We start from the raw sequence: 13,869 nt of genomic DNA, 5'->3' as shown, positions 1-13,869 counted from the left end.
TCTTTATTTTATTTACTGGATAAAGATAGCCAGAAATCTAGAGGGAAGGGGATGATAGGGAGAGACAGAGACACCTGCAGCCTTCCTTCACCACTCACAACGCTTTCCCCTGCAGGTGGGGACTGGGGGCTCAAACCCAGGCCCTTGCGCATTGTAGCATGTGCTCAACCAGGTGCGCCACCACCCAGTCCCAGTATATTCGATTCTTAAGTAAGACATAATGCTGTTAAGAAGACTACGTTTCTTTTTCTTTTTTTCTTTTATTAATTATTCCCTTTTGTTGCCCTTGTTGTTTTATTGTTGTAGTTATGCTTGCTGTCATTGTTGTTGGATAGGACAGAGAGAAATGGAGAGAGGAGGGGAAGACAGAGAGGGGGAGAGAAAGACACCTGCAGACCTGCTTCTCTGCCTGTGAAACGACTCCCCTGCAGGTGGGGAGCCGGGGGCTCGAACTAGGATCCTTGGGCTCGAACTGGTATCCTTGCGTTTTGCGCCACTTGCGCTTAACCCACTACGCTACCGCCCAACTCCCGACTGTGTTTCTTAATGTGGTGAATGTCGCTAAATACACTACCTTACTGATGATCATAATGGTGGTGCACCTGGTGAAGCACACCCACCATAGTGCACAAAGACCCCCGCGGGTTCAAGTCCTAAGAAAAATCTTCTGGCTAACTTACCTAAATCTCTTTTTGTATGTACTCAAGAGCTCCATTCTGGCACATGCAGTGCTGAGGATCATAGCAGATATTTGAAATGATATATTAATGTTTCCATTCTGTTGTGAAAACAGTCTATCCATCTTGTTACTGTTATTTCTGTAGTAGTTAGAATTTACTTTATGTCTGTCATGGCCTAACCACATTACTTTTTTTTTTTTTTAAGATTTCTTTCTTTTTTTTTTTTTTTCCTTTTCCTTCAGGGCTATCACTGGGGCTCGGTGCCTGAACTTCGAATCCACTGCTCCCAGAGACCATTTTTTCCCTTTTGTTGCTCTTGTTGTTTATCGTTGTTGTTGTTGTTTATTTAATTTATTTTTCTCATATGAGATAGAGTATCACATGAGAAAAAGAATAGACAGTGGCCTGGTAGAAGATAGAATGTTCATGCAAGTCTTTCATGCCTGACATCTGGGAAGAAAGCTCAAGATCCTATGAGATTATTAAAGAAACAGTTACTTTTTTATACACTGGCAAATGTTAAATATTATATATGTTGCACATATATATAATATGTGCCTGAGAACTTTGGCCCCAGGCTCAATCCTCTGGCACCTCCAAAAGCCAAACTGAGCAGTGGTCTGGGGAGAGAGAAAGCCAGAATCCCAGGAGCCGTAGGAACATAAGTCCTGCACTCTACTAGCTGAACTATTTCCATAGCTACCTGCTCACATAATTCTTAACATTTACTGCCCATGACAATTCTGAGGACAGTATATGTTGTCTTACAACTTTTTTCTAGCACATTATTTTTATCACATATGAAACTATCACAGATGTCATATTATTTCTTTTTAAAATTGATTTATGACTGATAGATCCATTGGATCTTATCCATTGGATAAGAGGAGTATAATTCCACACAGTTCCCATCACCAGAGTTTCATATCCCATCCCCTCCATTGGAAGCTTTCTTATTATCCCTCTGGGGATAATAAGATATTTCTTATTATCCCTCATGGACCCAGGATCATTATGGGGTGCAGAAGGTGGGACTTCTGGCTTCTGTATTTGCTTCTCCACATTTATTACGTACAAATAACTTTAGACTTGGAAAACTTATTTACCTGATTTCAAATGAAGAATAAGTTGCTTTAGGTTTAAAACTCTGGCATCTTGACTCATAATACTTTTTTTCTCTTCATGCTTCTGTAATTTCTTATTCAGAAATTCAAGAAAGACTTTTTTAAGATAGAGAGAGCAGTAAAGAGAGCGATCAAAAGAGACCACAGTACCGAAGCTTCTTTCATTGTGGTGTGGGTTGGGCTTGAGCTTGGATCACACACAAGCAAGACAGAACACTATCCAAGTGAACTATTTTGCTGGCCCCAGAAAGGACTTGACGGTTCATGACTTCATTACTCATCATAAGATTCTGGATTTCTCATACTTACAGCTCATCTATAGCATAAATCATTTCTCTCAAGATGTTGGTTGCTTACCTTTTGTCATTCTAATTGGCTTTTTAGAAAAATATTTGCCAGTATTTTAAATCATAAGGGAATTTAGGAAAGACTTTTACATATATGCTTTCCTTTTACTGAAAAAAAAACAAAACAAACTGGGGGTCGGGCAGTGGGTTAAGCGCATGTAGCGCAAAGCTCAAGGACCGGCGTAAGGATCACGGTTCGAGCCCCCGGCTCCCCACTTGCAGGGGAGTCGCTTCACAGGCGGTGAAGCAGGTCTGCAGGTGTCTGTCTTTCTCTCCCTCTCTCTGTCTTCCCCTCCTCTCTCCATTTCTCTCTGTCCTATCCAACACCTAACAACATCAACAGTGGCAATAATAATAACCACAACGAGGCTACAACAACAAGGGCAACAAAAGGGGGGAAAAAGGGCCTCCAGGAGCAGTGGATTCATGGTGCAGGCACCGAGCCCAGCAATAACCCTGGAGGAAAAAAAAACACACACAACAAACTGTATTCCATGTATTTGCATTAAATGTGGCATTAAAGCTGCAGATTTTTACTTGGAAATATTTTCTGCAGCTGATCTCACAGACTGGCTGGTTGCTTAGTGAGCTGCTACTTGGCCTGCTCAGCCTGCCTGCCTGCCTTCCTTAGCAGTGACTGTCCAGTTAGACAGTCGTGCCCACGTGCAGCTATTCTGACTAGAGTGCTTTGAGCTAAGTAATATTTTGTACATGAGTCAGCTATAAAGTTTATCAAAGAGCCTGATGATACTTGGTTTGTGTGTCTTTTCAATAGGCAGGAAAACAGCATTTCATTGGTGAAAGCTTACTGGAATGAACTTTTCACTCTCGGTCTTGCCCAGTGTTGGCAGGTGATGAATGTGGCAACCATACTGGCAACATTTGTTAATTGTCTCCACAGCAGCCTTCAGCAAGGTACAAAACACCGTATTTATTCTATAAGTGGGACATCACTTTAATGATGTTTTATGATTAAAGTTAGATATTAGTGATTGTTGCTTTAGAAGCTGATACTCTTTTTGCACTAGATTTTTTTTTTCACATTTTGATTAGATCGTTATTCACCCTATAAAAGCACAACAAAGTCAAAGTAAAAGTATGTTTAAGTGGTCTGGAAGGTGGTCTGTGGTCCAGGAGGTGGTCCAGTGGATAAAACATTGGATTCTCAAGCATGAGGTCCTGAGTTCAATCCCTTGCAGCGCATGTGCCATAGTGATGATAATCTGGTTTTTTCTTTTTCCTCCTATCTTTCTCATTAATAAATAAATGAAATCTTTTTAAAAAACAAAACAAAACTATGTTTAACTCTTAACTCGCTATTTCTGACCAGGCTTAAAGTGAAATTTTATTTTCCCGAGCTAATTGCATGGTAAAGACCTACTAGAAACCAGCTCTATATTTCCATCTCATCTCAGGACTCCTGACTGTCATTTTTCTCTCATGAATTTTTAGTGCATGTGGATGTATCATAAAACAAGATACAGTAAACTAATATGATGTGCTGAGGTTTAGTTTGGGTTTTGTTTTGTTTTGTGTGTGTCTGTGTATGTATGTGTGTGTGGTTTGTTTATTTAGCGTACAATAGAGAATCACTCTGGCACATGGGCTGAAGAGATGGACCTTGAGACCTCCTGCTTCCAAGTGCAGTACCCCATTCACTGCCACCTTCTGGATGGACCTCAATCCTGTGTGCTTTAAACATATTTCTACATAACATTAATACAGTGCGATAGCTGTTATAAAACTACGCCTTTTACTTACTTTTCTTTGTATGGCAGTGGTTTTGCCAAGTGCTGCTTTTTTCTTTTTAGTATCATTGATGGTTATTTTAGAAAATGCAGATAAAGGGGCTGGCAGGCCACTTACCGAACAGATTCCATGGGTTCAAGTCCCAGACCACCACATAGGAAAACCTGTAGGCAGGAAGCTTCACAAGTGGTAGAGTGTTACTTTGGTGTTTCTGCCTCTATTTAGAGCATGGGTTAGGGAGATTTCTTTCTAACAAGGGGAGTTTAGATATTTATGATACCATTTATGGACCATATATATATATATATATATATATATATATATATATATATTTTTTTTTTTTTTTTTTTCCTCCAGGGTTATTGCTGGGCTCGGTGCCTGCACCATGAATCCACTGCTCCTGGAGGCCTTTTTTCCCCCTTTTTGTTGCCCTAGTTGTTGCAGCTTCGTTGCGGTTATTATTGCCATTGTTGACGTTGCTTTGTTGTTGGATAGGACAGAGAGAAATGGAGAGAGGAGGGGAAGACAGAGAGAGAGGGGAGAGAAAGATAGACACCTGCAGACCTGCTTCACCGCCCGTGAAGCGACTCCCCTGCAGGTAGGGAACCGGGGGCTCGAACCGGGATCCTTACGCCGGTCCCTGCGCTTTGCGCCACGTGCGCTTAACCCACTGCGCCACCGCCCGACTCCCGGACCATATATATTTTATCAACTTAGATATTAGCTCTTAAAAAAAATTAGCGCTCAATGTTGTGAACTGTTGGCCAAATCAGATGACTTTATTAGTCGTATACAGCCCTGTCTCCTGCCCTGGTTTGTAGCATACCTTTTCAAAGGTATACTGTGAAAGGAGACATTGCATTTAGCAGTTCCATGTTACCAGCTTCTTTTATTTTCTTGAGTAAACAGTGTCTGAAGATCATTACTTTATTTCTTCTCTGTCTGCAGATATAATCAGTTTTAAATATTTGCAGCTTGGCTGTGCTTAAAGCTATAAATTAGTGGTGAAGAAATATGTTGAATGAAAAATAGTCATGCATTTAGGTCCCAAACTGAGTTGTTTACTGTCTTTTTTCTCTCCTTCCTTCCTTCCTTCTTTTTTTTTTCTTTTTTCTTTTCCTTGTTAAAGATAAAATGTCCACTGAAAGAAGAAAGCTGTTGATGGAACACATCTTCAAATTACAGGAGTTTTGTAACAGCATGGTGAAACTCTGCATTGACGGATATGAGTATGCCTACCTGAAGGCCATAGTCCTCTTTAGTCCAGGTATCTGAGCACGGGTTTCTCATCTCAAATGCAGTCCTGGAGAGTCTGGAGAAGCTGAAGCCCTCATATATTGCTGGTGGGAATATAAACGGTGCAGTGAAAGTGGGAACAGTCTGATAGCTATCAAAGCTAGTGAATAAGTAAAATATAATATATGCATGCAGTATAATGCCATTCAGCCATCTAAAGGAATGAAAGTCGGGTAGGTTCTTCAAGACACTGACCCTTAAAAACAGTCAGCTGACCAGGAGCTAAGGAAGGATAGAAGAAAACAAAGAATCACTGCTAATGGCTCCAGAGATTCCTTTTAGTGATAAAGATGGCCTCCAGCTAGATTATGGTAATGGTCATAGAATTCTGAATATGGTAAAACCCATTGATCATAAAATTACTTGAAATGGATTTAGACATTTATCTGGGCATGAATGGAAAGAGCACCACAGAAATGAGTGAAGTTACATCACAGACCACGGCCATGCCTCTTTGCTGAGGTCCTTTGGTCTGGCCCTCCAAGGAAACGGGAGCTTTTCATAGCCACAGTAACTACTGGTTTTCAAGTTGATGATTTTGTTTTCCTGCCTGTGGTGTTGTGCACGTCCAAGTGGTATTTGGCAGAGAAGTCTCCCCACACCTGTTACATTGCCATATTTTCTAAGCATATTTATGAACGAATAATGATTTTTTTCCTCTTTATAGTTTTAACATAAACTAAAGTGACAAGTTCAGTGATAAATTTCTAAATAAAAATTTATTTTAAAAAGTATTTTATCTTAATGAAAACTATAGAGAGAGGCACAAGAGACAAAGACCACAGCACTGCTCAGCTCTGGCTTAAATGGTGCTAGGGATTGAAACTGGGACCTCTGAGCCTTAGGCATGAGTCTTGCATAACCGTTATGCTGTCTCCTCTGCCCAGAATTGTAATGTTTTTTTACACAGCATAAAATACATGAATCTTCTACTTACTACTTTTTATTTTCTTCAGTCAGACAGAACTTTCTATATTATTTTCTATATTGTTAGCCTAGATTTTTAAAAAACATTTTTATCATTTTCTGGGTGTGGTACTAATGGTTTGTTATTGAAATACAGGCACAATCTCTCATCCCCCATGACAGATGTCTGTAGGACACTCTTGCCCCCAGTTTAGGTCCTTTCCCCCACCATGCCGCAGAACCCCAACAACTTCCTTTCCCAGAGTCCTTTGCTTTGGTGCAATATACCATGCCCAGTTCAGATTTCACATCGTGTTTCCCCTTTCTGTCCGTGTGTGTATATTTAGATTTTTATTTCATTTATGAGAAAGACAGGAGGAGAGAGATAGAACCAGACATCACTCTGGTACATGTGCTATAGGGGATTGAACTTGGGACCTCACAGCTGAGAAGCCAATGCTGTGTCCACTGCCCCATCTCCTGGACCACTCCCTCTCCCTCTCCATCATCTCCTCCCCACTTGATTTCTGCTGCCGGGAATCAAACTTGGGACCTCATACTTGAGAGTCCAAAGCCTTAGCACTGCGCCACCTCCCAGACCACTATGTCCTTATATATTTTTTAATTATTATTATTTTTTAAGAATTTATTTATTTATTTATGAGAAAGATAGAAGAGAGAGAAAGAACCAGACATCACTCTGGTACATGTGCTGCCAGGGATTGAACTCAGGATCCTCATGCTTGAGATTCCAATGCTTTATCCACTTCACCACCTCCCAGACCACTGTCCTTATATTTTTAAGTACCACCTGTAAGTGATACCACCCAGTATTCATCTGTCTCTTTCTGAATTCAGCCTAATTTTTAAAAAATATTTATTCCCGGGAGTTAGCCTGTAGTGCAGCGGGTTAAGCGCAGGTGGCGCAAAGCACAAGGACCGGCATAAGGATCCCGGTTCGAGCCCCCGGCTCCCCACCTGCAGGGGAGTCGCTTCACAGGCGGTGAAGCAGTTCTGCAGGTGTCTATCTTTCTCTCCTCCTCTCTGTCTTCCCCTCCTCTCTCCATTTCTCTCTGTCCTATCCAGCAACGACAACAACAATAATAACTACAACAATAAAACGACAAGGGCAACAAAAGGGAATAAATAAAATAAATATTAAAAAATATATATTTATTCCCTTTTGTTGCCCTAGCCTAATTTTTAAAAGTATAATATAGAAGACAATCTGCAAATTTTTCATTAGCGTATGAATGCTTTTGAGCTAATGAGATAGCTTACTTGGCGTGACACTGGTTTCGCCATTTGTGCTGTTGTCCTCTGGTCTTCACAGCTCCAGGCCAACCTTTCCAGATAGATAGCTGGGTCAGTACAGACAGGTGACAGCACTGAAGGAAGCCCCTGTGTGGTGGGGCAGAGGCCTGGGCTGTGTGTGTGAGGCAGTCTATTGCCAGGCACCTTCCTAGGCAAGCTCTCTCACTGGCCATTTTTAAATGCATTAAGTCATTTCATTTCTTGGTCTTGCAGAAAGCAGAATGCTTAAATCTCCTTCTACCAGTCTTAGAATGGAGAAAGCTATTTTAGTAGAACCAGTGGTTTTGTCTTGTTCTCGATGTTAGATTATATATGAGGTGAAATGGTCTTTAGCGTCTAAAGGATAGTCTCTCTTTCACTGCGTGATTCCCGCCGTTCCCTTCTGTCTTCTTTTGGTGTCATGCTACGAGGCGATGAACATTCATAACTTGGGTAATAATTTGCCCTTTCATGTTTCAGATCATCCAGGCTTAGAAAACATGGAACAGATTGAAAAATTTCAGGAAAAGGCGTATGTGGAATTTCAAGATTATATAACCAAAACATATCCAGATGACACCTACAGGTATCTAGGACTAAAGTACTATTTAATTAGACTTACCTTAGATGTTTTTTGTGAGTCTTATTTCACTATTTCTCATCCCAAGTGCCATTGGGATAGGTAGTGCCTTTATGAGTAGTAGAGCCTGGGGGCTGGGCTGGTAGCGCAGCGGGTTAAGCGCTTATGGCGCAAAGTGCAAGGACTGGCATAAGGATCTGGGTTCAGGCCCCCGGCTCCCCACATGCAGAGGTTGCTTCACAAGCAGTGAGGCAGGTCTGCAGGTGTCTGTCTTTCTCTCCCCCTCTCTGTCTTCCCCTCCTCTCTCGATTTTTCTCTGTCCTATCCAACAACAACAACAGCTATAACACTAACAACCACAACAAGGGCAACAAAGTGGGAAAAATGGCCTCCAGGAGCAGTGGATTCATAGTGCTGGCACCGAGCCCCAGTGATCACCCTGGAGGCAAAAAACAAAAAAAAAGAGAGTAGTGGTGCTTTATAGTTACCTTACCTATACTTAGTATTTTACTTCTCATATTTCACTCAACGTTTACATTTTCTGTCAGAGAGACTTTGGCACAGACACGCTAAGTAACTTGTTCAAGTGACACAGTATATTAATAGCAGGACCTGATTGTGAATCCAGGTAAATGACACTACTCCTAATTCATTCTTTTCTTTTTTAAATTTATTTCTTTATTGGGGAATTAATGTTTTACATTCAACAGTAAATACAATAGTTTGTACATGCATGACATTCCCCAGTTTCCCGTTTAACAATAGAACACCCACTATGTCATTCATCATCCTTCATGGACCTGTATTCTCCCCTCCCTAATTCATTATTTTCTTAACTACAGTAAAGGGAGAAGTGAGTTCTTTAGATTTTTTTTTTTTTTTTTCCACCAGGGCTGTTGCTGGGACTCGGCCTTCCTCACTCCACCGCTGCACCACTCCTAGTGGCCATTTTATTTTATTCATTTAAAATAGAGGATGGGAGACAGAAACGGAAAACAAGACACTGGAGTAGCACAGTGCTCAGTGCTCAAGAAGCTGCCCCTAGTCACTCCAGTGTGGCTGAGCAGCATCTAGCTCTGCAGAGCTGGTTATTGGACTAGTCTATTGATTTATTTTCCCTTTTTGTTGCCCTTTTTATTGTTGTTGTAGTTATTTTTATTGTTATTGATGTTGTCATTGTTAGATAGGACAGAGAGAAATGGAGAGAGATAGGGAAGACAGAGAGGGAGAGAAAGATAGATACCTGCAGACCTGCTTCGCTTAACCCACTGCGCTACCGCCCGACTCCCTGAACTATTTTTTTTTAAGCCTTATTTTTTAAGTTTTGAAAGTTGTTTCATACCTCTTACAAAAATACTGAATTTAAAATTAAAATGCCCCTCCCTTCCTTTGTCATATAGTTGTTTGCTGACCTTGGTTCTAGTAGCTATAAATGCTTTATCTCACTGACAATCTTAGTTCTTTAAAAATAAAAAATTATAATAGTAATTTTCAGCTTACAGTAGACTTCATATAAAAGACATTTATGGCCATGCACTTTCTAGCACAGAAACTGACGAGTCATTTTTCTGGTTTTCACAACAGCACCAAGGGACATAATGAGTGGTCTACACACGTTCTCAGGGCGAGGGCCAACTGACCCCTGGTTTGAACCTGGTAGCTTTGATCCCTTATCCTGTGCTTTTTAAAATTATAACTAGTACTTTAAAAATAGACTTTATCGGAGTCGGGCAGTAGCGCAGTGGATTAAATGCACATTGCGGGAAGCACAAGGACCGGTGCAAGGATCCCGGTTCAAGCCCCAGCTCCCCACCTGCAGGGTGTCGGGGTCACTTCACAAACAGTGAAGCAGGTCTGTGGGTATCTTATCTTTCTCTTCCTCTCTCCATTTCTCTCTGTCCTGTCTTAACAATGATGACATCAATAACAACAACAATAATAACTACAACAATAAAACAAGGGCAAGAACAGCGGAAAAAAAGGCAAAAAATATATACTTTGTTAATTTATTGGGTAGAGACAGAATTGAGAGAGTAAAGAGAGAAAGACACCTATAGCATTGCTTCACTGCTCATGAAGCTTCCCCCCTGCAGGTGGGGACCAGGGGCTTGAACTTGGCTGCTTGCACGTCGTAACGTGTGTGCTCAAATGGCTATACCATCACCCAGCTCCCTACTTTTTTTTTTTTTTTTTTAGTAGTTTTGTTTTTTCATAGAGAACTTACTGATTTTGGGGTGGTCCTGGTAGTATAAAATGCACAACGACCCTGTATCCATACTCCCAGAGAGATAAGAGAGAGAATGGGATGGCTATCGGGAGGGGACGGGATATAGAGATCGGGTGGTGGGAATTGTGCAGAACTGTACCCCTCTTACTCTGGTTTTGTTAATGTCTCCTTTCTTAAATTAAAAAAAAAAATGCTATTCTTACAATTTCAAATGAGTTCCTAACCCTTTTTTAATGTGTAACGATGCATAATTGAATTACTTAGTTCCATAGTTTGTACAAACAAGTCAACATAGCAATTAAGAGCAGGACTTTTTAAATGAAGTCTACCAGTGCATTTATTATCTAGGTGATTGGTATACATTGCAAGTCTTAAGAATTTTTAAGGTTTTTTTGTTTGTTTGTTTTGCCTCCAGGGTTATTGCTGGAGCTAGGTGCTTGCACCACAAATCCACTGCTCCTGGAGGCCATTTTTTTCCTTTTTTTTTTTCTTGTTGCCTTTGTTGTTGTCATTATTGTTATTGTTGCCATTTATGTTGTTGTTGGACAGGACAGAAAGAAATGGAGAGAGGAGGGAAGACAGGGAGGAGAGAAAGGTAGACATCTGCAGACCTGCTTCACCACTTGTGAAGCGACCCCCCACCCCCACAGGTGGGGAGCTGGGGGCTTGAACCGGGATCCTTATGCCAGTCCTTGAGCTTTGCACCATGTGCGCTTAACCCGCTGCACTACCGCCCGACACCCAATATTCAAGTTTTTTATTTAGCTTGTGGAAATTACATGTTTAGTAACTTAGATTTCAAATAATACTCATTTAGTGATTGCTCCTATTTCTGACTTAGGTTGCTTTTTTGTTTTTTTTTAAATTTATGTCTCTGTTCCTTGCTTCTGTTTTTCTTTTAGATTGTCAAGACTTCTACTCAGATTGCCTGCCTTGAGACTAATGAATGCTACTATCACCGAAGAATTGTTTTTCAAAGGTCTCATTGGCAATGTACGAATTGACAGTGTCATCCCACATATTTTAAAAATGGAGCCTGCAGATTATAACTCACAAATAATTGGTCACAACGTTTGAAAGCTGAGATCTCGGTGTTAGTGTTCTTTCCCAGACGCTAGAAGACACCAGACTGAACTCATTGACTCGAAGGTGTTGGGAAAGCTTGACTTTAAGATAACCAAAATAGAAGGTATTTTTATTTTACCTTCCATAAGAAGACGTTTTGAAATGACTGGGCAGGTAACAGAAATTAGAATTTCCCTTCCTGTCTTATTTAAGTGAATAAGAAATAGTACATTGAATTTATTCTTGGTTAAGATGGTATCTAAAGTCATCATCTCTTGATGATCTAAGATATCTCATATTTTGTTTTACAAAGCAAATAAATTAGTCTTTTTTTCTTCCAGAACTGTGTTCTATTCATATTTAATCTCATTATGAAATAGTACACTTAATGATTAGAAATTCCTAAGTGGGATTTTCTTGCATTTTATTATTCCATAATATAATCTGTTTAAATTACCATGTCAAAAAAGACCATTTTATGCTCAATGGTATAGGTAACATTAGAACTATAGGAAATAATAATTGAATATATATATTTTCTTGTGTAAATATCATGTCATCTCTTATCATATATCGCTCATTGCTGGCAGTGAGACAGACCAACCATTGATGATTTTAAGAGTTGACTCTTACAGTGTTGTATATTATTAGTTACATGCACTTTTTTATTTATGTATGTAGCAGAGAAACTGTTTTTTGAGATAAGATAGGATTCATGTTTTACTATTTTTGTTTTACTACTGTTTTAAAGGTAGTAGAGACTGATTGAGCCCAAAATGTTTCAGTATTTCAAATTAGATATTAAAATTGTTGCTCTTCCATTCCACAAAAAGCACCTGACCTTGCTCCCTCTTATCTGGTTGACATAACTTTCTAGCCCTTCTTTAATGGGTTTAGTCTTACTTCCTTTAGGTTTTTACCAGTATTTCTCCTCCATTAAATTAGATTTTTAATAACAGGAACACATACAGATTTCCCCCCTGTAAAGGGGAAAGGCTGTTTTACCTAGTATAATTTCTTCTGAAAGCCTTGTTATTGCCACATTAAAGCATTATAGACTGCTTGGATGTCTTCCATGGTAATGTTTTCCTTACCAAGCCTGGTACTGTTAAATATTTCTTTGCTCTGATTTTGTGATGAATTATTTTGTAGTGCGTCTTATTTGTTCCTTTTTTTTTTTAATATGGAGATTTTATTGCACTCACTACATTTTTATGAAGCTATTTGCAATAGAAGAGAAACTGAATTTTAGGGAGAGTATGGATTTTACTAATGCTACTTTATAGTAAATCAAAAATTTGAAAGGATCAACTTAGTCTTTACCAGTTTACTATGGAAAGTCCTGTTCCGTTCCCTCCCCCCACCCCCCACTCCCCACCCCCACCCCCATATTTAAAGCATGATTTTTTGTTAACAGGTTCATTTGTAATTATCACTTGGAGAACGCTGCGTTTGGTACAAAATACTCAAATAGAAAAGTAAGTAGGCTTATACCTTTATAAGCCCAATTAAGTAAGACCAGGATTCAGGAAAATAATTCTTTAAAACAATGTGCTAATAAATAGTTAATAAAGATACACATTTCTTTCAGGTGTTTTTCTTGATTAAATTTGTAGTTATATATATGGAAGTGTTTTTAAACTATATTAAAATGTGACCTGCTTTACAAATCTGTTTCTTGCCAGTGTATTTGATTCAAAATCTTACGTGTTCACCTTTTTGTCAATCATTAATTTGCTTGCAAAAACTCATAAGATTTATTAAATGGTTTCTAAATGCTTAGAAAATATTTCCATATCCAGTATTTTAGAAGTTTTTTACAACCGAACTTAAATGCTTTCAACTAAGTATTAGAAATTAACTATTGAGTAGTCCGGGAGGTGGCGCAGTGGATAAAGCATTGGACTTTCAAGCATGAGGTCCAGAGTTCAATGCCCAGCAGCACATGTACAAGAGTGATGTCTGATTCTCTCTCTTTCCTCCTATGTTTCTCATTAATAAATTAAAAAAAAAATTTTAAATAAAAAATAATAATAAATAAAAAGAAATTAACTATTGAAGCAATTACAGAAGCCACACCCTTCCACCTTCTGCATCCCACAATGACCTTGGGTCCATACTCCCGGAGGGATAAAGACTAGGAAAGCTGTTGGGAGGGGAGGGGATACGGATACTGGTGGTGGGAATTGTGTGGAGTTGTAACTCTCTTATCCTATGGTTTTGTCAGTTTCCTTTTTATAAATTAAAAAAAACTATTATCAGTAAAAAAGAAAAAACTATTAAGAGACCCTCATGCCTGAGGCTCCAAAGTCCCAGGTTCAATCCCCTGCATCACTATAAGCCAGAGCTGATCAGTGCTGTGGTTCAAAAAAAAAAACAAAGAAAGTTACTATTTGCTTTTGTTTTTTTTTTATTCTGAGACCTCAGTATAAGTGTAGACACAGTGACAAGTAAAAAGGAATGAAGATGGGAGTTGGGCTGTAGCGCAGCGGGTTAAGCGCATGTGGCGCAAAGCGCAGGGACTGGCATCAAGATCCCGGTTCAAGCCCCGACTCCCCACTGGCAGGGGAGTCGCTTCCCAAGTGGTGAAGCAGGTCTGCAG

The 13,869-nt window shown here is 39.6% G+C and overlaps 1 protein-coding gene across 2 annotated transcripts in view; it reads left to right on the top strand.

The window, feature by feature from the left end:
• NR2C1 (nuclear receptor subfamily 2 group C member 1) overlaps positions 1 to 12,939 on the top strand; it is a 55,669-nt gene extending 42,730 nt beyond the window's left edge. For both annotated transcript variants that reach the window (XM_060195550.1, XM_060195549.1), the window contains exons 11-14: positions 2,927 to 3,066; positions 5,030 to 5,167; positions 7,876 to 7,981; positions 11,105 to 12,939. In XM_060195550.1, the coding sequence (XP_060051533.1) occupies positions 2,927 to 3,066; positions 5,030 to 5,167; positions 7,876 to 7,981; positions 11,105 to 11,279 (559 nt within the window). In that variant the 3' untranslated portion in view covers positions 11,280 to 12,939. The remainder of the gene's footprint in view (positions 1 to 2,926; positions 3,067 to 5,029; positions 5,168 to 7,875; positions 7,982 to 11,104) is intronic.
• Positions 12,940 to 13,869: the final 930 nt, after the last annotated feature.

This window comes from Erinaceus europaeus, chromosome 7 (assembly GCF_950295315.1).
Source record: "Erinaceus europaeus chromosome 7, mEriEur2.1, whole genome shotgun sequence".
NCBI classification, from domain to species: Eukaryota; Metazoa; Chordata; class Mammalia; order Eulipotyphla; family Erinaceidae; genus Erinaceus; species Erinaceus europaeus.
The sequence above is the reverse complement of the archived record's forward strand: the minus strand, read 5'-3'. Positions and strand labels throughout refer to the sequence as shown.